Raw genomic sequence first — 24,478 nt, forward strand, 5'->3', positions numbered from 1 at the left:
CAAATTATTAATTCGAAATTTTGAATTATTATTTTGAAATAACGAATTAATAATTCGAAATAACGAAATAAATAATTCGAAATTTCGAATTAATAATTCGAAATTTCAAATTAGTAATTTGTTGGAAATTAGTAATTTGAAATTTCGAATTAATAATTCGAAATTTCAAATTACTTAAATAAATTCGAAATAACGAATTGATAATTCGAAAAAACGAATTAATAATTTGTTATTTCGAATTTGTGAAAGCAATATTATTTTGTTGTTGGCCCTAATAGGCTTTCGTAATAATCCAATGTCGTAACTCTTTTTATTAGTCAGGTGGCTTAGCAACAATTTTCAGGATTAACGTTACCGGCCGGACAAAAGTACCAAATTTTGCTGGGAGTTTCCTTTCGGCCTATCTATTGATTTTATCCGTGGAACCCACTTGATCGGGTCCGATTTTCCAAGATGGCGGCCAAAATCCAAGATGGCCGCCAGAAAAAAGGAAATGCCATATATCTGGCTGTAAGACTCATAAATCAACAAATGGGGTGTCAATGTCAGGGTTTCTGGGGGTCACTGAAACAGAAGCTGGTCATGTCATGTTGCTCAGACCACCAATTTCCAAGATGGCGGCCAAATTTTAAAATGGCCACCAAAAAAATCAAATGTCATATATCAGACTGTAAAAATCAGAAATTAACAAATGAGGTCTCAATTCAGGGGTTTCTGAGGTCACTGTAATAGATGCTGGTCAACCCATTTTGCTCAGGTCACCCAATTCCAAGATGGCGGCCAAATTTCAAAATGGCCGCCAAAAAAATAAAATGTCATATATCAGACTGTAAAAATCAGAAATGAACAAATGAGGTGTCAATTCAGGGGTTTCTGAGGTCACTGTAATAGATGCTGGTCAACCCATTTTGCTCAGGTCACCCAGTTCCAAGATGGCGGCCAAATTTCAAAATGGGTGCCAAAAAAAGGAAATATTGTAAATACGGTAAGGCTGTAAAAATCATAAATGAACAAATAAGGTGTCAATTCAGAGGTATCTGAGGTTACTGAAACAGCTACTGGTCAATCCATTTTGCTCAGGTCACTCATTTCCAAGATGGCGGTCAAATTTTAAAATGGCCCACGTTCAAAGTTCTGGAACATGATCGCACACTATGAGATTATGATTCTCACATTTGTCAGACTTCCTATTGTATGTTTATTATTATTTGTATAATGTAAAGAGGGACTACAGCGACAGGCCCATCGGGCCTTTTGTAGTCTCTCGACTATATATATTATATGCAAACCATTGTTAATGTTATATAATATTTTTGGTCAATAAATGTTTCTTGAATATGTTTCTGTATTAGAGGCACTCGTGCCATTGTTCTTTGCGTTAGATCATGTGAACTATTCTCGGTGGCTGCCTGTACACATTAGAGACATGAAGGCATTGCCACAAGAGATCAAATATGAGTTTGAAACTTGGAATCACTGGACAATCGCAAAGTTGTTACACAGATACTCTGCGATTCCAATAGACCAAGCGCATGAGCAAGAGAATAAAGTGGTGAATGCATCCGGTGGTGTAGTAGGACTTACAGAGAATCCAGTTGCCTTCAGACGCTGGATGACTGCTGGACCCGAGCTTGCCAGACTTCTGAGACAGTATGAGAATAAATATATTCATGACGATGATCCGGAAAACCCAGCTAACTTTGAACACCATGAACAGGGACTTGTAGCACAGAAAACCTTCCAGCGACAGGTTGATAGTCTATCTAACACAATACGCAAGATGGGAAATCTCTTCCTGGATGACTTCCCTGAGTTGGTAACTCTTGATAGTCGTAACTGCGCGAATGAGGCACGTGTCCATGTGTGTTCACTACCCTTGCTCTCAACAAAGCTCAAAGTCAAATCAAAGGATTGCAAGAAAGTAAAGGTGCTTGAAAACAATGTGGCACTCTTCGGCCAGTTATACATTTCCTTACAAAATAGAGATGGTGACATCAGTGAATTCTTTGCACACGAAGTACAGTCGTATCCTCCATCCCTGTCTGAGTTTGGAAAGCTTAATCTGTCTGGTACCAAATGTCATCTGTTACAATGTATCGAATCAAACCACACAGGGGCACCTGTATTATATGACTGCAAAGTTCTGGATGATGCGATGTCTCAACATTCCAAGAATATGCTGACAACGCGTTTATACCCCATCTGAAATGTCAGCTACGTGACACAAAGCGAGTGGGTGTTGTGTGGGACGAATACCGACCAGATAGCCTTAAGGAGGGAACCAGGGAGAAACGAGGCAAAGGTGTGCGTAGAAAAGTATCAGGTGATACCAAACTGCCGGGCAACTGGAATGACTTCCTCCGTGATCCAATCAACAAGGAAGAACTTTTTGAATTCCTTTCATCAAAAGTTGCGGATTGCAGCATCCCTCCTGAGTGTTCGGTATATATCACAGCTGTAGAGCATGTTACATGTTGGAACATTTGTGAAATGTGGCTGCAAAAGGGCATGTACAGTCTGCAAATGCAGCAAGGCAAATCTGCCTTGCACATCTCTTTTCCAGTGCACATGATCATCCAAATAGGGTAAATCAACTGTACTTAACTGTAAACTGTTAAGTTATGTAGCTATTAGAGAAGTTCAATAACCACTAACAAGTCGAGCCAAGTAAACCTTTTTCATACCTTTCATACATTATTTTTGTTAATTTCTGATTTTTAACCCACATATGCCTACACAAAATTTTGGGGGTTTTTTTGGCAGCCATTTTGAAATTTGGCCGTCATTTTGGAAATGGGTGACCTGAGCAAAATGGCTTGACCAGCATCTGTTTCGGTGACCCCAGAAACCCCTGAATTAATATCTCATTTGTTCATTTCCGATTTTTACAGTGCCATACACAACATTTCCTTTTTTTGGGGGCCATTTTGAAATTTGGCCGCCATCTTGGTGGTCTGAGCAATATGGCATAACCAGCATCTGTTTCATTGACCCCAGAAACCCATAAATTGACACCCCATTTGTTGATTTACGAGTTTTACAGCCAGATATATGGCATTTCCTTTTTTCTGGCGGCCATCTTGGATTTTGGCAGCCATATTGGAAAATCTGAACCGATCAAGTGGGTTCCACGGATAAAATCAATAGATAGGTCGAAAGGAAACTCCATGCCAATTTTGGTACTTTTGTCCGGCCGGTAACGTTAAAATTGCTAAGCCACCTGACTATGGCTATGTAATGGCTCTGATTTACTGCGGATTGTAGCGCGCCCTCAATTTTTATGGACATTTTGGGATGTGATGTTTGTTGAACAGAGATCGTCGCCATCTTGAATTAAACGCAAACGAAGAAAAGATTGTTGGAAAGTGAATAAAACTAGTAGTTATATCCACTGTAATCATTGCTTTACAATACTTGGTTGTAACTTCATATATTTATATTGGTTTTACGGTGTCACCCAAACGAACGAACAAGGGTTTGTTATTATTTTCATTATACTTAAGCGCATACAATTCAGAGTTGTGTAGTAGAGAGTTTGCTAATAATTTAGTACACTAGCCTAGGCCTATAAAGCCTAGCCCTAGAAAAAATAATAGAAGTACAGTTATAGGCCTTGTCCTTTTAGTAACAAGATATACTGCACTTTCGCACCTAGCTCAGAATGAAATATTTTGTAGCAATTGTACAATCTGCTCCAATTATACAGTCAATTTTGAAAAATAAAGATGAAATGCTGCAGTTTTTGTGAACGTTTTTTTTTTTACGCGTTTTTTTTATAGGCGGCTAGGGCTCTTTTTTTAGTCAGGTAGGTGGCGGCCTAGCCTAGACTAGAGGCTAGGGGCCTAACTAGCCTAGTTGCAGACCTATATTATTACGCGAAAAAGAGACAACTTTCAGGTCAACAACACACTTAGGACAACTAGGCTACCTCTGGAGTTTATTAATGATAAACGAAATTTAAACAGTACACAGTATCAGACCTTGATTTATAAATATAAGAGGAGAGCGTCTTAATGGCTCTCCTCAATATGTTGAGGAGAGCCATTATTTTGATTAAGTATCCGAGGCACAGGCCCACCATGGTTGGGCCTGTGGCAAGCCGAATTTTGATAAATGACACCTCTAGATGGCCGGAAATGGTACTCTCGCACGTAAAATTCATTGTAGGTCATTGTTCTCTGAACGTAGTCTACGATGTATTGTTATGATAATTATCTACGCGTCGATCGTAGGGTGGTTTGTAGGGTTAGTAAACACCATTGTCATCACCTTTAGAAGCATGGACAATGCAAACAAACAATGTATTGTTTGCTAATTAAAATCCTATCTAAAGATAGTAGACGTCAATTTTTGTAGCCACCCTAGCTAGGCCTACGCATCGGTTATCCTAATTTTGACGGAAATCCGCCGACGAGACGACATCGGGTCCGTGGACCTCAGCTCACGCAGAGAGAGAGTCGAGGCTATCTAGTCTTGTTTCGGCGGCGTACACTATAAATTATTTAATCCTACCTTGGGTTAGCAAATTAAAAAAACGACGCCTAGGCTAGGACACCAACAAAATATATGCAAAATAAATATATATTCCATATTAATTACTATAAGATTTAACATAAAGGCTTAAGCCTTTTAAAATGATTACGACATGTGTATAAGAAAAGGCCCGACCAGAATTTGGAGGGGAAAACATGTGAGCAGTTAAGATCAGAGAGTATTATGTTTGATGTCATGTGACACAAAATCCAGGTACACGATCTTAATTACTGTTTATCGTCGGCAGCCACCCTCTCGTACTGAGTGAGATGTTGCGGTAAAGCAGAGAGTATCGCGTTTCATGCCATGTGACCAAAAAAACTATGTCTGTATAATTACGGTCTTCTGTCGGCAGTCTTTTTGAGCGACCGATTGAATGTTCTGATACTATATTTAGAATGAATTGTTTACGATATTTTTCTCGCAACATCAAAGATCGTAGGCGCGCCTAGCCATAACAAAGATCGTTTGCGCGACTATATATAGACTGTGTGTTGTATTCGGGGTTAATATTCTTATCATTATATATATTTTTATGATGCACTGTAACAGGTTGGGGAGCTCTATTTTAGGCGCTCCTTTGATCGTTTTCAGGAGCGCCAAAGAGCATCAGCGCCATGGCGCTCCTTTTAAATTAAGGTCTGCAGTATCATCAGATCAGCACTCTAAATTTCCGACCAGGATTTACAGGCTGCCGACCACCACTATTATGTATTATTAATCATTACGATATTTATATTAGGCCTAGGCCTTACTAAAATTCGCACTGAAACATTTTACCTAGCACATCCTTAATTACAGACAAGCTAGCCTCATATAGATGAGACAAAAGACTACAGCAAATGTTTCCGTGGTTACGTACGTTACTTTATTTGTAACAACACAATACCAGGCCTACCCCAGGGCTGAAAATTAACGGTCGCCCGGTCGCCAATGGCGACCTTTATTTGGTAAGGGCGAGTATTAATTTGGTGATGGTCGACCCGTCTGGCGACTTCCAGAAACTGCATCCACCTACCTTTTATAACCAATCTAGGCCTAGGCTAATAATATATAAGCTAAGTTATAAAGCTACAAGCCTAATAGCAGTCCCTTGTTTTTAAGGATCGCGAGCGAGATCGCACTCAACAACCTTCGAAAAGGAGAGCAATTAATCGCGCTCTATCTCCCAGTGCGAGGTGGTACACTACCAAGAAAGGGGATTTCCCTGCCTGCATTCAAGGGCGAGTTTACTTCATCGCCTCATAGTGCAACCAGTACGGTGTCATAGAAACACCTCCTTTACAGGAAGCACATGTCCCAACCAATAATTTTTCCTTTTATGCTTACTAAATGTTTTATGGAACGAGTTAATAAAATATATTTAATTTTAAAAGGAAACATTAATATAGGAGGCCTAAATATAATGTTTATTATTTAAAAACTTAGTTGCTTTAATTATGTCATTTTGAAGATGGATTATTTCTTCGAAAGTTCTAACCAATTTTGGTCACTCAAATCCTCCTCAAAACACGTGCTGACGTGTGACGTCAGCATCTTCTAAAAGCTCTCTCAGCCCTCCCCTATATTATTATTGTGTGTGCGCCCATGTGTGACACATGTAAACACGATCAAATATCTTTCTTAATTATTTTAAAATGACACTTTGTAACTTATTATCAATATTTTAATGGCTGTTGCATTTTAGAATTGTATAATTTATGAATTGCAGGTAAATACTTTTCAAGTTTTCTGTCTGATTTCTAGGCCAACAAGCTAGGCTAGAAAAGCTACCTAGTAGCTAGAGGCTAAAGGCATAGTTGACCAGGACAGGATTTTCCAGGCTCCTGAAACCCAATCTACCCAGGCCATAAAAAAAAAAATTGGCTTGAGTTTTTTTACTGTAGAATAATACGATCCCCACGGAAAATATTGTGTGTGAAGGTGGGTGTGGGGGATTTTAGGGGAGAGGTACAGTATACACTTGTTGTGCCCGGGGGGGGGGGGGTGTTTATCCCCACGCCCGTCGGGCAAAAAAAATTTGTACAAAAAATTAATAAGGGCCAGCCATTTTTAATAAGGGCGACCATCCTTCAACTTCAACTGGCCCTGCTGGCCACTATGGTTTAAAGGTTAATTTTCAGCCCTGCTACCCTGCCCTGGTATTCATTGTTACAGCTTGTGAGTCATGGCGAACAACGTGCTACACAGCACAGTGTACAAGTTTAAAGTTCACATAGCGACCATTCAAGCGTTTTATTTTGCAAAGATTAAAAATACAACAAGTACGCAGTACTTATGTTATGCCACCGAATTATTATTTATGCCATGTTTCTTATTTTGTGAATATTATATATGTTAAAAGTGCCAGTAAAATGAGATCGATTTACTGTAGAATGAAGTATAGTAAAAATAAAGCAGACAAACGAAAATATAAACAGTTTTTTATTTATTATTATTATTTTACTCTAAAAACACTGAATACATTAACCATGGAGCTATTGTAGCTCCATGCATTAACACTAAAGAAAGACAAACAAATACGTACGGCACAAAGACAACAACAACCACGCGCGCGCAGCGGCAGGGGACTTCCCCTGCTAACTGCTACAAAACTTACTGGACTGGACGTCCCTGGATAACTTCAGGTTGCTGAACTTCAGTTAACCCATAAACACGTGTCTGTTCTTGCCGGCCATGCACTACATGCTTGCCGCACAGTTGTGAAACAACAAATCCGGAATTCGCAAATACGCTAAAAAACTCTCGCGCAAAAGAACACAAACATATTATATCGAGCAACAAGTAGTAAGGTCTAGGCTAATAATTTATCTACAGTATTTGATTAGGGTTAGGCCTAAATAAGAAAGCGCCTGTTTTTGTGGAATTCAGATTTTGGGGCATCTATTGTGGTCGTAGTGTCCACAAGGCTAGCCCTAGGCCTGACGCGATCTATTGCTATTCATTTCGTAAGCGTTTTTTTGTTTTCGCGAATAATAGTGGCGACTCCCCGGTGGTACAAGGTTAGGCCTAGACCCGACGCAATTTGTTGTTATTTATTTTCATAATTCTTTATGTTTCGCTAAAATAACGACAAACCCCAGGGGTTCCCCCCCCCCCCCCCAGGAAATTTGGCGACCGGCACTCCAAAAAGCTGGTGACATCCCTGCAGTAATATAAACATAGTAGGCCTACATACAGTACAGAAAGAATATCGTGTTGTTCCTAATAAACGCCCCTGGGGCGTTGCATTTTTTAAAAAAAAGGGGTGTTTGTTAGGGGTAAAATGTAAAAATCATAAATAGAGCCTAGAAGAGGCCGACCTACCCTAAACAAGTTGCTTCAGATGGTCAATTAATGTTTTTTATATTGTGACCTTTGACCCAGTGACCCCAGGCTAAGATGAAAAATCAAATACATTATTTTAAATCTTTAGGGTCACATTTATATTTGTACTTATACATTCTTATTCAAAATACCTAATGGATTAAGAGATAATTAGCATATTTTAGATGTCAAACTGGAATGACCTTTGACCTTGACCCCAAAGACAAGTCAAATATATTATGAATCTTTGGGGTCATGTTTATATTTGTGTTCAATACATTCTTATACCAAATTCTTTATGGTTTAAGAGATAATTGGGATCAAAGTTGTAAAATGGCAGCCATTTTGATTTTATGCAAATTAGGTAATTTATAATGGGCAGATCAGGGTAGATTTTGGATATGATAATATCCTACATATAGTTGAGCATATTTCAGCAAAAAAACAAACTGTTGCAATTTGTTTGACTGAAAAGTCTATTTCCACTCATCTATGTTGACATAGATAAATTGACTAAAATGTTTTTACCACTATATTTCAACAATTTTAAATTAAAGATTCATTTGGCTAAATAAAAAAATTTGACTTTAGCCATTTTGGTTATAGATAAACTTATTTGACTAAAAAAAACTTGACTTTGCCAAATGGCTAAACAAAATGAAATGTTAGTGCTACCCCAGAGCAGCCATTTTATTTTTGGCCAATCTGGAAACTTTTTTTCCCATGGTGACTTGCCAGTGCAAGCCCAGCCACAATAAAACATTCGCTGCTGGTTTTTTTTTTTCTGATCTGTTGGTAATAACTCTTTGAAATATGGCAGTGTGATGATTAGTGATGTACTGTATCCCAACTGGCCAGCCAATCCCAGATGGCCAGCCAATCCCAGATGGCCAGCCAATCCCAGATGGCCAGCCAATCCCAGATCAGGGAGTGCGCTTTGGATTTGAATAGGCTCGGTGATTTGCTGTGGCATCATGACATTTAAATTATGTAACTACAGCACAGAAAGAAAATACTGCAACTTTTCCTACTAAGTAGCTTCATAGATAGAACATAGACTACATTGTTGGCTTCGTAACCTTAATAAGGTGTTCTTACGATGTTCTTGGTGAAGTAACAAGTTGTGAAAATTATTGTGTTAATTTTGACTGGCGGAGGACCAAGTTGTAAGTTACTTAAAAATATATATTTTTTAATCGTAATCGTTTTCTTTGTACGTGCATGAATATAAATATAAATTTCCCACGATGTAAACAAAGAGACACGATCCAACACAATGAACTAGGCAAACTAATAAAAATAATAGCGAACGTCCAGTCGATCCAGAAATGATGCGACCAAAAAGATCGTAAAAAATTCATTCTAAATATAGTCGGTCGTTCAAAAATACTGCTGACAGAAGACCGTAATTAATATACTGTAGACCTAGTTTTTTTAGTCACATGGCATGAAACTTGATACTCTCTGTTTTACCGCAACATATCACCTTTTTTTTTCAACTTGGTACGATAACGAGGGGTGGCTACAAAACAGTAATTAAGATCGTGTACCTGGATTTTGTGTCACATGACATGAAACGTAATATAATACTCTGTCAGCTGTTCCCACGATTCACATGTTTTTCCCCTCCACAACCGATGCGTAGGGCGGCTACAAAAATTGACGTCTTCTAGCTTTAGATAGGATTTTAATTACATACATAGTAATAATTATGTAGGCCTCAGAGCTACAATAACAAGGATCTTTTTAATTATACTCGATTGAAGTAAAATAATTCATGCAATATGGAATAGCTAGTGTGAGCTAATATTTCTTATGTATCCATGGATGTGTTTGGCGAGACCTTTTTTTAAAGGGATTATAGTAATAATATTGATGAAATGTGTTTCAGATATTAGCCTTGGCGTTCTTTAGGGTCAACACAGCTACCTACTCAATGACAGGCAAGAGAGAATGTCTGAGCGTGCTGGGTTAACAAATAAGGTGAAAGATGGCAAGACAAAATATTCATCACTTAATTTATACGACACTTATAAAGGAGATACCAATAAACCTCAACGACCTACAGGTAAATAAGATCATACATTTTGTATACAAACACATATGTCAGCCAAACTCTGATTAAGTTAAAAATTTGCTTTGGTAAATTCAGTAAAAAGTTCAAATGGTCTCCTTGTATTACTGTGTAATTATTTATTACCGTAGTCAAAATTGTATTGATGTCATATTTAGGTCCTAATGCATTGATATCATGCCAAATCAGTCCTAAATCATGCTGTACAGTAACTGTAGAAAGGCAGAGCTGCGATAGTATGAGATCATCCTATCTCTTGAGTCAGTAGTATACTGTACTATAGACAGCGCCGCTATCAATCGGCTCCCGAGGATCGAAAAGTGGACTTTGACCTCTTTTTTGTATAAGCCAGTCACACAATAAATATAATTATGAAAAAAAACTGTGTGCACAGTATTAGTATTAAACATCCCAGTGAAAGAGCCATTGTAGGCATTGGTCCAGTATATTAAAAGACACACTATTCAAAATAAAACCAAAATTACATGATAAATTTAGAATTGAGGCACTATAATAAATTTAGAATATGTATGCAATTTATCAAAGAAGAAGGTATAGTATACAGAACAAGAATCAATGGCAAAAATGGTCTTTCTGTGCTATGCGTGTGGAACACCCCATTTTTACTTGAATACAGAAAGTTGACCCTTGATATATGAAATAAATTTTCAACAAGTACAGTTGAACCTCCTGTAAGCGGCCATCCTCGGGACCAGGAAAGTGACTGAAGAAATTTTTTACATGTCAAAACAAAATTTTAAAATGTTTAACAAATTTGTAATAAGATATAACAATGCAGAATACCATTTTTAAAGCAAAAATGCTTTCTTGCCAAATTTTTAAAATGGATAATAAAACGTTCTCAATACAGTCTCCAACCTGGAGTAAGTATAGTAAGCAATGAAAATTTTTTTTTTTAATTGTAGTGAGTCATGGACGAGGATTGCAAAGTTTGGGGAAAGTGGGCAGTTCACGTAGAGTGCCACCTCCAGCTGTCTTGCCAAGTTTGAGAAGTGAAAGTGGTGGAAACGACCCAAACATTAACTTAGTACCAGACGGAGGTGCAGGATGGAAATCAAAAGACAAAAGAGACACAAGGTAATTTAATATTTAAAGTCCAATTCCCTACGTTTTTTAGATCTAATTTAAAGTCACCAACTACATAACTTTTCAGCGAAATACCGGGTTTCCCCAATTTATATCAACTCCGTCTTGCAAACACAGAAACACAATTAATGTAGCAACTATACGTCAGGCAAGGCCTATAGCTAACATACGATGTTCGTATACATGAGAGGACATTCACTGTGAGCTACTTGTTGTAGTACATTGTTTCTCTCTTTTATCATAATTTAACATAAAATGTACATTTAAGACAAGGAATGTCCTGGTTTAATGTTTTTAAAGTAATATGCATTATTTCTACAAAACAAATTGTAGGGAATCTTAGGGGCTTCAACAATTTACCCAATAAGCAATCCCAAATTCTTGAAACTTTTAATTCATTCGGCAGTTCATTTCAAAACTATTTTTGAATTACTAGATTGAGCGTAGAATCTACTACAACATAAATTATGGCAACTGCACGTTGGCTACACATTTTTTATGCGTCTAGTTTTTTTCGTTGGGTGAATCTGAATCACAGTTATGTTATTATTTTTTACTGATTTTTTTCTGCTATTGATTCAATTATTGTAATGTTTTCATTCTAAATTCTAGTTCCCCTCCTGTACATTTAAATGTTGTAAGCCACCAAGGATCAACAAGGCCAGATCAGCCCTCTGGTATATTTACTGCCATCCAGCCTTCAGATGCTCAACAGAATTCAGTATCCGACCCTGGCAATCCACTATCATGGGGGTCAGTCATTTCCAAAGATGGAAAGAAAGGTAACAATAAATTGGTTGATCTTGCAATAAATGTGTGTAAGGGTGTAAATTGTGTCCAATGAGAACATAATTAGTTAAAATTAAGCATCTCAATTTGTAATCTAATTTATACCGTACAATTCAATATTAGTACATTTTTTGATTTTTAAAAATTATTATATTAAAACAGGGCATCATTTATAAGGAGCGCCTGCGCGACCGCGCTCCTCAACAGGCTTCGAGGAGAGCAATTTATCGCGCTCCTTAATTTTCAAAATAGAGCCTAGCTTTTGACAGTGTTGATTTTTCTGTCAAGAGGCCTAAAAACACGTGGATTTTTAAAAGTTAAAACCAATCTAGGCCTAGGCTAATAATATATAAGCTAAGTTATAAAGCTACAAGCCTAATGGCAGTCCCTCGTTTTTAAGGATCGCGAGCGCGATCGCAATCAACAACCTTCGAAAAGGAGAGCAATTCATCGCGCTCCATCTCACACAGTGCGAGGTACCAACAAAGGGGATTCCCCTGCCTGCGCGCATTCAAGGGCGAGTTTACTTCATCGCCTCATAGTGCAACCAGTACGGTGTCATAGAAACACCTCCTTTACAGGAAGATCATGTCCCAACCAATAATTTTTCCCTTTATGTTTTTATGGAACGAGTTAATAAAATATATTTAATTTTAAAAGGAAACATTAATATAGGAGGCCTAAATATAATGTTTATTATTTAAAAAAGCTTAGCTGCTGGTTGCTTTAATTATGTCATTTTGAAGATGGATTATTTCTTCGAAAGTTCTAACCAATTTTGGTCACTCAAATCCTCCTCAAAACACGTGCTGATGTGTGACGTCAGCATCTTCTAGAAGTTCTCTCTCAGCCCTCCCCTATTGTGCGTGCGCCCATGTGTGACACATGTAAACACGATCAAATATCTTTCTTAATTATTTTAAAATGACACTTTGTAACTTATTATCAATATTTTAATGGCTGTTGCATGTTAGAATTGTATAATTTATGAATTGCAGGTAAATACTTTTCAGGTTTTCTGTCTGATTTCTAGGCCAACAAGCTAGGCTAGGAAAGCTAGGCTAAAGGCATATAGTTGACCAGGACAGGATTCTCCAGGCTCCTGAAACCCAATCTACCTAGGAAGGCCATAAAAAAAAAATTGGCTTGAGTTTTTTGTACTGTAGAATAATACGATCCCCACGGATCTGTCGGGCAAAAAAATGTGTACAAAAAATTAATTAATAAGGGCCAGCCATTTTTAATAAGGGCGACCATCCTTCAACTTCAACATAAATATTTGAGGAGAGCGATTTAAAATTTTTGCAAGGAGAGCAAATTGCTCTCCTCGGTGATTTGAGGAGAGCGATTTGTTGCTCTCCTGGGTTTTGCATACGTGATGCCCTGATTAAAAATACATTTATTGATTAAATTAATTATAATGGTTGCTTTTTTATATTGTGATTTAGGTATACGTGGCTACAAACCACAAGATTTTCAAGAAGAGTTTCCGAGTCTTGGTGCAAGAGATGCACAAGCTTGCCTGCTTCAAAAAGCAGATCAACAGCAACAGAACCTCTCGACAACCAGCACAGAACAACTATATGGGCCAGGTCCAAGTTTACGGCCACAGAGTGAGTGCTGTTTAGTCATACAGACCTATAATTTGATCATGATGCAGATTACTTTTTAAATGTTTTGGCTGTACCCTTGTGAGTTTTACCACAATATATATATTTGAATATTTTTGAAGCTAGATTTTTGCTTGTTTTATACCTGTATCAGTGGATATATATTTCAATAAAGATAGAAATAAAATAAGCAAAAATCTAAATCAATGGTGAGGTAAATCAGCCAAAACAAGTGCAAACTTTTCGGAAAATGTTTTTTTGTATATTTTTGGCTCGGGTCAATTTCAGTTCCACTATAATTTAAGGAAAATGTTCTTTTCAAAGCTATTAGTGGTTTGACATTTTGATTGTTACTCTATTTAAATTACTGTAAAGATGTAGGAAGCTGGAAAGATGGAGGTGGGTCACTTAGCAGACCAAGTGCAATTGAAAGCGAGCCAAAAATGTCTGAAAACCAAGAAAAAGAAATTTCCTCTATGTCAGTTAGACAGATGTCAATTAATGGAGGATCTAAACTGTTACCAGCATCCCAATTACCAAGCACTCCACCAGTTGGCCCAAGAGAAACAATGCCTCAATATGTAAGTATCTGTATAATTTTTGGTGCAATCATTTAAAAAACCCTTAAAATAATATAATAAAATCTGTTTGCCATCATTGGGAACAAAAAGAGGACATTAAGGGTTAACCCCAATGCACTGGTATACAATTAATGAATGATTATGAGTGATGAGAATATTTCTTGAGTTAATTTTACAAAACATTCATTATTTGTTTTATAACACAGCTACGTTTATTCAATTTATTCATCATAAATCATTACAGGGTTCTCACCAGCATGTCATGAGTGGTGGTCGGCGACTCCGCCAGCCCACGCATTTCATAAATAATGAGGTTGGGGGAAAAACAGTTCGTAAACAACCCTACGACTTTCTTTTTGTGCGGTAACAAGGTGTGCAAAATTAATAATGAGTAAATTTTGACTGACGGTGGACAAATTTGTAAATTACTAGGAAGCATTATTTATAAACTATTTTTAATCGTACGTAATTGTTTTCTTCGCACATGTTTTTTATCTAGGCCTACTCGGAGGCGAATATAAATAGAAATTTACCACGGTAGAGGCACGATGGGACATTACTCCATTGTTAACCTCAATTAACTAGTATGCAGGCTAGGCCAAGTTCTAAAAATAATATAGCGTCCAGTCGATCCAGAAACGATGCCGACAACAAAAGATCGTTAAAATTATAAATATAGTATCAGAACGTCGATCGCGCAGACCTAGATTTTTTTTGGTCATATGGCAGGCGCGGCCGGCTTGGAAAAGACGACTAAGATCGTGTAACTAGATTTTGTATCACATGACATGAAACGCGATACTCTCTCTCTAAATTTAACTGAGCTGTTCCAACCACCCACCACACATCGCACATGTTTTTTTTCACTCAAGTGCTGGTCCTGCTTGTGAGGGCCGCCGCGTAACTACCGAATACTACCTAGGCTAGGGCCATTTTCTTTACACACAGTGACATGTCGTAATAATTGAATAAGCCTAGGTCTATGTTAAACATGGAATATATTGATTTTGCGTGTATTTTTTTATGTTGACGTCGGTGTATTTATTATTCGCTAAGCCAAGGTAGGATTAAATTAATAGCGTAAGTCTAAGTCTAACCAGTCAGTGCATAGGGTGGCTACAAAATGTGTTGTCTCCTAGTAGCCTAGGTAGCATTTTAAGGCGTCGCCGATTTTAATGGTGAACAGTAGTACATTGTTAATTTGCATTGTCCATGCTTTTTCTAAAGGTGATGACAATGGTGTTTATTAAACCTACAGTACAGATAATTAATACTGCAACCTTTGGACGCGTACACTACGTTTCGTACGCGTGGCGTAATTTACGCAAGCTAACATGCTACGCGTAGACTACGAAGCGATAGCTAGGAGGGGAAATCCCAATGTTCAGATTATTGTGTACTGTGCTGCTGCATGCACCAAACACTGAATTTGAATACTAGTTTTCATCAAATTTTAAATGTGAGTTAATTACTGTGAAGTAATAATAAATGTATTAATATTAGTATTAATTACTGTGTGTTGTGTTAAAATGGGACATTTATTTTTATGAAAGAAGAACAAGTGTACATCTACAGTATCGGCCAACGTACGCTAAGGACGGCGGTCGTTGTCTGTTTGTGTGAAATGGCCTCCGACTAGACTAGGCCTAGCTAGCTAGCTAAAAAGGTAGGGTTACCTACCGACAGTTTAATTTTAAAATAAGTGGTACGCCTAACTAGTACTTATAGGCCTAGTTAGTAGTAGTACTGTATGACAATCCATACTGTGTACAAGCGTTAAATATGATGTACATGGCGTGAAAATGTGAAATAATGTGGTATAGCCTATAGTAACAGAAGGATATTTCTTCAATATGTCAGTTTTCGCCGTGTGTGTATCGCGCAGTACTACTCTACTGTCTGAACTATGTTTGTTTACTAGGCTATATAATGAACGATGTTTCGTTTTAAAATTGTGTTTAAATGAAATATTACACTTATTTAGTACTATTAGGTATCCCAATGAAGCGGATTTTCGTTACCGCGATTTTAACACGTTCGTGAAATTTCAAAAAGTGACGTGTCTTTGAAGTTAAAAATATACTATTTCTTATATACACATGTGAATAAAAATTATATGTCTGGAAAGATCTTGTTAAAGGGATTATTTTCATATATTTTTAATCTATGTTTATTAAATATTTTAATAGAAAACGCGAGTTAAAAATGAGGTACAAAAGCCGGCGAGCCGAAATCCGCGCGCTAAAAATAACTTTGGAAAACACCTACCCATTTTCAAAACACGATCGCACGAGGTCCATAATAGGTGGTGGAGTAATTTTTGTTGCATGTTATCAGGCTTTAAATACTCTTTATTTTGATATGTAAATCGGTTATTATTATTATGTACATCCGCCTCAAATGTCAATTTTAACGATAAAAATAGAATTTTTTAGTCTTTCTCATTATCAAAATCTGGCTAATTTAGTATTGAATTGAAGCTAATTTATATTTCTGTTTGATAAACCACATCGTTTTATTTGACTTTGCGTGGACCTCGTGCGAAGAGGCCAACAAGACCAACCACTGAAAAAAATAATCCCTACCATAAATATCAGTGTTTACCATTTTCCTTACGGGGGGGATTCAGTTCTCCGCTTATTACTAAATTACCGTTGCCCAGACAATGTGCATGGTATGCATGTATTAGCGCGTTAATTAATGATTGGATAACCCCTGCAGCGGACTGTTCCATTTTCTGAACTAGTCTTCGCCGCACACGAGGCATGTCGAAAAATGTCGCCTCTCATGGAATATTTGCTTCGAAACGTCAATTTTACCGATTTATTAAATTATTTAATAAGTGGAATATTTATAAATCTACTATATAAAGCAAGTACGTTAGGAAGAAATGTACCAAAGAAATTTAAGAAGCTTTGATTTTGCTATGCAGCGGCCGTAAGCCATTCTATGTAGGCGGCCGAAACGCGCTTTGGCCTGTGTTGCCGTTGTATGTCTACGCTGTTTCTAGGCCTAAATTTTATTCCGTATATTTCAATTCAAAGTGCAACTTTCGGTTAGAAATAAAATTAAACATGTTACAATTATACCATTGAGGTAATTACTTTGTTAAATAAAAAATTTCTTCCCGATATTTCTTAGGCAGAATTTAGCGTCAGGCTTTTATTTAGACCTTAGCTAGGGGCCTATATAACTTAACTTGTAGTAGGCGCGGCCGAGTCTACGTTCGGCCCGGCGCTCCAAATGGAATCGAACACATAATAAGCACGGGCTTAATTCTTATTTTTGGCGGTTCGAAAATCAATTAAAATAATATATGATTATAAATATAACTTTAAATACTAGAATTATTAAAAAAATGTATACTTACGAAAAATAATATTTAATGAAAAGAAACAATACCCACACAGTTTTTTAACGCAATATTTTTTTTTTTCACATTTTAACATTTTTTAACAATATTTTATGTTGTATTTCAGAATTACCTACCTGTCAATATAAATAACCTTACTAAAATACATATTACATTTTATGCAATGCAAAAAAAAAGAAATTAATTCACACATTGGTTCAAAAGTTATGAATCATTTAAAGACAGGAACTTTTTGGGCATTTTTGAGACATTGGGAAAATCACGCGTAAAAAGCCCTCGGACGAATTTTGTAGGGCGATATCTAAAAAAAAAAATGTCGAGGACACCCAAAAAAAAATATTCTTGTACAACTCTGTTGTATCTATGGGTTTGGAAAAAATAAGAACTTTAAAATTATTAGTATAAAAGTTATAACTCTTCAAAAATGGGTTCAAATATAATTAGAAAAAGTGCCATTTTTCAAGCAAAAATTACTGTTTTTTGGACACTTTAACGGACCATAACTTTTGAATGGATAATCCGATTTCAATCATTTAAATTGCAAAAGTTTATGTTCAGTAAGTTCCTTCTGATTAACTAAAAGAAAAAGTACCATCATTAATTTGAATTTTTACATTGGGATACCTAGTACTATGGGATAATATGAAATGTAAATGTCAAAATAATAGAATACAAGTAGGTACGATATTATTGTTCCAACGGAAATCGAGACGGATTACTCCATTCGCAATTCATTCGCCCAGTGTGTTTATGATCCACGTGTTTATGATCCGCGGATGGATACTCTCTCTGAACTGTACTTGTTATGTTTTGTTTAACCTTCAATTTAGTGAAGTTGAACTTTTAATTTAATTATAATTTGTTTTTATTTATAACTAAAATTAGGTATCCCAATGAAAGCGCACAGAGGGGTATCACTTTTGAAATATTGACAAAATTCGAAAAAGTAGTATGACTTTGATGTTAAATAAATCGTATTCAATCTTAATTAATACTTACAAAATTGATATTGTTTGAAAGTACTTGTTTTAATCTATGTATAAGTGTGTTTATAATTAAAATTAATGAATTAGTTGCCGAGAAAATGCGATATTAAAACGGTTCTAAAATCCCGTCGAGCCGATATCCGCGCTTTGAAAACCTCATCGGAAAATCCCCATCAGTTTTCAAAACACGATCGCACAATTACCATTGAAGCTAGCGGAATAATTTTTTTTGGTTGTATGTTATCAGGCTTTAAATGAGCTTTAATTTGAAAATCGTCTTCTATAAATAGGTTTTTCGTAACGAAAAGTCAATTTTTGTGACAAAAATCCAATTTTGAATCACCGTTTATGGAAAAATGTTATGGATTTTGGTATTAAATTATAGCTAAATCTACATTGAAATCGATAAAACATAGTTTACAAACGTATTGTGCATGGTAATTGTGCGAACTACATTTTAAAATGGTGCATGAGGCATAAATCCCGTTCAGAATTTTAAAGATCCAACCATTATAATTTTAGTGAGTAAAATATTGTACTCTAAAATACGCGTGTGTTTGTTGTGCCGTTTTCCGTTAAATACATTAATGCACCCTATCAGCGAATGGTACGTTCCATATTTTGAACACGTTGTTTAGTTTTCCTCGCTCGAGTTCGGCCGGCTCGACGCGAGATGTGTGACAACAGCGATGTCGGAGATTGACATGTCCTTTTCCGTCGTAGAATATCTGTTTTTAGACATTAATTTAACAACTTAAAATTGGTGTAATGTGCGGAAGATTTATTATGCAAGTATACAATGCAAATGCGTTAGGTTGAAATGTACCGAAGAAATTTATTAAGCTAATTTACCAACGTTACATTTGACTCCGTATACGGCGGTCGAAAGTCATTAACTGCGACCGAAATACTTTGACGGGAGCTACTGCTGATTGCGAGTAAGCCGTTACTTGGCCTAAACTTTAGCTCCGTATTTCAATTTAATAACGTACTTACGGTTAGAAATACGAAAAGAAACCATTTTTATAATGTTATATATACTATTCAGGTAAACAATTAATTTTTTTAATTACCATTGATTATTTTAAATGAGTTTATTTTGACCCATTGTGTGTTTGCCAAAGAACATATCTTAGCCCGGCTTAGATTTGATGTCATAATCATACGGGCCTAAAATCTTGTTTTACGTATTCAAAAGTTATATATAATAGTATTTATGATTGAAATTATGAATATAAAGTATATTCAAATAATATAATAACCATACTTACCAAAAATTTGTGTGAAAGAAAGGAAACAGTACACACAGTTTTTAACATAATTTTTCATTTTTTGTTGATAATTTTAAATTTCACCATTAAAAAAATATTTTTGTTTCATATTATTATACATATCTCTGAATTTCAACTATATTTATTAATGAAATATACACTACATTCTAACAATGAAATGAATTAGTACAGTAGTTCAAAAGTTACAGATCATTGAAAAATTGCTGTTTTTTCATTTTTTAGGGAAATCCAGCAAAAATGAGCACAAAATGCTTTCCGACCAAATTTGCGGACCAATAATTCTAAACATAGGTTTCGTTGAGGCTCCAAAAAAATAGAGTTGTACAACTCTGTGATATCTACCTGTATAGGTTTAAAAAAATTCAAAACTTTTAACTGATTATTGTAAAAGTTATAACCTTTTAAAAATGCTTCCAATTTTAACTGCAAAAAACACCATTTTTAAGCAAAAAATCGTATTTTTTTTTACTACTTTAAATAACCATAACTTTAGAACGGGTAATCGGATTTCAATCATTTAAATTGCAAAATGCTAATTACATTAAGTTCTTATGATTAACTGAAAGAAAAAAAAATCTGAATTTTTTCATTGGGATACCTACTAAAATAACATTTATTTAAATACTATCGAATTTATTATCTCGCATGACTAAAAAACAAAACAACAAGATCAGGCAAGCACATGTTATGTGTCCTCCGATCCTCCTCCTCTCTGGAGCTATATTACTTTTATATACCTGCTCTCTGCTGATAACGATGTTCTAAACGACCTGTAACTTGACCCTCCACCGATCCTCTGCTGCAGGTTGTTGTTACAATAGCTAACAATGGAGTTTTACGTACAGTTTCAATATTTTTTGTTTAAATGAAATATACTGACGTACTGTATTACTATTAATTACTTGTAATTTTAGGCCTACTACTAATACTATTGCAGGGATGTCACCAGCATGTCATGAGTGGTGGTCGAACAACAAAAGATCGTTAACATTCTAAATATAGTATCGGAACGTCGATCGCGCGCACAGACCTAGATTTTGTTTGTGGCTCAATGGCAGGCCTGGAAATAACGCGACGAAGATCGTGTACCTAGATTTTGTGTCACATGACATGAAACGCGATACTCTCTCTACTCTAAATTAACTGTTCCCACCACACGTAGCACATGTTTTTTTTCACTCAAAATTAATTATGGTCGGGGTTAGCTTCAGAATACTAGAGCCATTTTCATTACAGTGACATGTCGTAATAATTGAATAGGCCAGGCCTATGTTAAATCTTAACATGGAATATATTGATATTGATATTTTGTTTATGTTTACGTCGGCATATTTATAATTCGCTAAGCCAAGGTAGGATTAAAAAATTTAGCGTAAGCCTAGGCCGCCGAAACCAGACTCCACTCCGATGTCGATTCGGCGCACGATGTCGTCTCGTCCGGCTAAATTAGGCTAATGTGTCGTCTCCTACTAGGCCTAGCCTTAGGTAGGATTTTTAGGCGGCGCCGATTTTAATTAGTGAACAGTACATTGTTAATTTGCATTGTCCATGCGTTTTCTAAAGGCGATGACAATGTTGTTTATTAACTCTACAAACCACCCTACGATCGACGCGTTGATAATTATAATAACAATACATCGTATCGTAGTGTAGTAAGTTACGAACAATAGGCTACGATCTACATGCGTAAATATAGTGGTGGTCGGCGTCATGAAAATGGTGGTCGGAAACTCCGAGTGGTGGACGGGCCCGTCCATTGCCGACCACCGTGGTGACATCCCTGCTATTATTAGTAATAATGGAAGGTAGTCATAACGGTCAGTCATCAATGAATTTTGTACAATACTGGCCGGCGATGAATGTGAATGTACAGTTTGAGCAGTTTTTAATTGCTATTTTCTTTAGAAAAATTTGAATTTCAAGTACGTTTAATGATGATGATATTATTGTATTGGCAAAACAATCGTATCATTTCTATTTATTCGAACTTGTCAGCCTGCTTAGCCGTCGATGATGTACACAGTTACACGGTGACAGTTGAGTTTGGGGAATTCCCACACACAGTTGATCACAACGTAGGCTACGAATGCTGCGCGTAGCCTACGCACTACGAATGCTACGCCACGCAACTACCACGCGACCGCCACACGTAGACTACGTTACCTACACGTGGACTATGTTACCTACGCGTGGCAGAAGTTGCAGTTGTTTTTATCTGTACTGTACGATCGACGCGTAGATACGGTAATTATAATAACAATAGGCTACGATCTACATAAATACAGTGGTGGTCGGCGCCATGAAAGTGGTGGTCGGAAATTCCGAGTGGTGGACGAGGCCGACCACCGTGGCGAGAACCCTGTCATTAAGGAAGGCTATGCCGGGAAGCTAAGTCATTATAAAAAGGCAGTGCTCCAACATAATTAGAATTTTTTGTTGGGTAGAACTATATCCACTGGTTTTGTACCAAGTTTAACCAATTTAAAAACACCAGCTCTCCACAGGTATCTGGTTTGAATTAACAATTGAAATAATGTGTTCAATTATCTAATTTTTAGGGATATGGACGATTGCCAACAAACGGTTCAGGACCAAACTATGCTGGAAATATTCATTCTGTATCTTCACAATCTTCCTCTTCATTCAATCACTATCCAGAAAAAAGGTAACAAACTTACTCTGTAGTTAAGTTGTATAGAACATTTATGTCATAATGTTTAGAATGGATTAGGAAATACTGTATGAGTACCATTCAATAATATATAAGGATGGTTATTCAGGCCTGTCCAAAAAGCAAAAAACAAGCCTGTTACCTACATCTGCGACAAGTTAATGAGCTATTTTATTGCCGCATGGAATGTGTGCCTGTAATTTTGAAATTGATTATGAAAACAAGACATTTTTACAAACTCTATTTAAATAGATAAATTGTCTTTATGTGTGTCAAATAGTAATATCATGTTTCATTAATAACATTACATTTGCATTTATCGCTTAAGGGTACCTACTGGTAACAGAGGAAGTGGTCCTAACAGGCGTGATGATACTCCAAGGCCAGCAATAATAAGTGAAAAAACATTAATGCAAATGGACAATCTTGAGAATGATCTAGATGATTCTGGTTGGGCTGGTGCACCCAAAGAAGTAGATTATGGTGAAAAATTGGTGTTTAGTGATGACGAAGGGCATAACATTTCCAAGTCAAAACGAGAAAGAAAATCTGATACAGACACTCATTTAAGGTAATGTAAGGTTTATGGCAAGGAGATTTTTTTTATCCAATATTTAGGCAATCTCAATATGAGAAAAAGTTGTTGTTGCTGCTTTTTTCTTTTATTGTCCAGCAGAAGCATTAAAATGAAGATTAATAAATCAGACTTCAGCTGGGACTGATAACATGTAATAAATTGGTTCATTCTCCATGTTCAGCTTAATTCCAGATGTGGACTTGCTTTGTATTCTACTCACGCTAAGGCGAAATTGTAAATCTTTTAGCAAATACTTAAAAACCAAAATGTTAGGCCTATCTACTGCAGACTCGCCAGCCTAACGCGATCCTAGTCACCACGGATCGGCGTTGGCATCAAGTTTTTCATCAAAAAATATAAAATAATAAATGTCACAAATACATTCACACCATAAACAAACTATAACAAACGTATGCTCGTAGTCGGAATTTTCATACAACATGTTTGTTAATCTGCGATATTCACCGGAATCAGCAGCTATACACATGCGCAGTTTGTTTGTTTGTAATTATAATTACTGCGCATGTTTATTATGAAAGGAAAATAGCGATTCACAAAATAAATTCTCCTTAGTCGGGCATGTGTACAGTTACAGATAACGCGATTTCCAACTACTTGCCTGTTCAATTAAAGTATGCCTCTGAACGGAAATCTCGAGTGACACGGGTGAACTCAATATCTCTATATTGCGACCGCTAAAGGCTGGCCACGGTGGCCATGTTAGGGTTTACAGAAAACTTTATTCGTCGCCAGTTTTGCGAATGATATCATTTTTTTTTCGCCAATTGACAAATCCAATCACCATTTGCAAAAACGTGAATGGCTAGCGTGAGCATAGCTACTTTTGAAATTAATTCCCAGGGTGACAATTTCCATTGTGTACATTTTGACAATTCCCAGTTATTAATGCCAATGTAATTTATGTACATTATTCATGAACCATCTGTGGGCACTGGCTAGAGTGAATTCAAGCATATTCTCTAGCTTATGTTAAATTTAATGGTCAATGTGTATGTTGTATTTTAGAGCTGAAGATGATTTCAGGTTAACAGAAGAGAGACATCAACTGAAAATTTGTAAAGATGGAAGACCTCGGCAGGCTTGGTTACAAGAAAGTTCAAATATGCAAAACATGCTCCCTGTTCAGAATCAAGGAATAAGACAACCATGGCCCATTAATCACAGTAGGCAAACAACTCAGATGGGACCACAGGTATGATCATATTTTAGACCACTTTTTAAAAACTATAGCGTTTTTAAATTCCTATTGTTTAATGTGAACGCTGCACTTTCAACACTGCTTGTTTGATCAAGTATTAACAAGATATTCATGAGCTTACTGTTTTATCTTCGTCGGACGGCAACCACCCTCTCATGGACGGCCGTACTGAGTTTTTTTTAAAACTTGTGAGAGGTATCGCGTTTCATGTGACCCACAAATTAGGTCTGTATTAATTACTGTCTTCTGTTGGCAGTCTTTTTGAGCGACCGTCTGTACGTTCTGATACTATATTTAAAATGAATTTTTTACTTTTTCTGGAAAAACTACAATTGAAAGCAAAAACCAATGGTTTTTTTG

General features: G+C 36.4%; 1 protein-coding gene across 2 annotated transcripts in view; it reads left to right on the forward strand.

Moving 5' to 3' along the window:
* Positions 1 to 3,333: 3,333 nt before the first annotated feature.
* Positions 3,334 to 24,478, forward strand: part of LOC140046661 (uncharacterized) — a 45,316-nt gene continuing 24,171 nt past the window's right edge. For both annotated transcript variants that reach the window (XM_072091366.1, XM_072091367.1), the window contains exons 1-9: positions 3,334 to 3,475; positions 9,731 to 9,907; positions 10,840 to 11,011; positions 11,633 to 11,802; positions 13,258 to 13,422; positions 13,795 to 14,000; positions 22,210 to 22,316; positions 22,651 to 22,893; positions 23,926 to 24,112. In XM_072091366.1, coding sequence (XP_071947467.1) covers positions 9,793 to 9,907; positions 10,840 to 11,011; positions 11,633 to 11,802; positions 13,258 to 13,422; positions 13,795 to 14,000; positions 22,210 to 22,316; positions 22,651 to 22,893; positions 23,926 to 24,112 — 1,365 coding nt within the window. In that variant the 5' untranslated portion in view covers positions 3,334 to 3,475; positions 9,731 to 9,792. The remainder of the gene's footprint in view (positions 3,476 to 9,730; positions 9,908 to 10,839; positions 11,012 to 11,632; positions 11,803 to 13,257; positions 13,423 to 13,794; positions 14,001 to 22,209; positions 22,317 to 22,650; positions 22,894 to 23,925; positions 24,113 to 24,478) is intronic.

Source organism: Antedon mediterranea, chromosome 4 (assembly GCF_964355755.1).
Source record: "Antedon mediterranea chromosome 4, ecAntMedi1.1, whole genome shotgun sequence".
NCBI classification, from domain to species: domain Eukaryota; kingdom Metazoa; phylum Echinodermata; class Crinoidea; order Comatulida; family Antedonidae; genus Antedon; species Antedon mediterranea.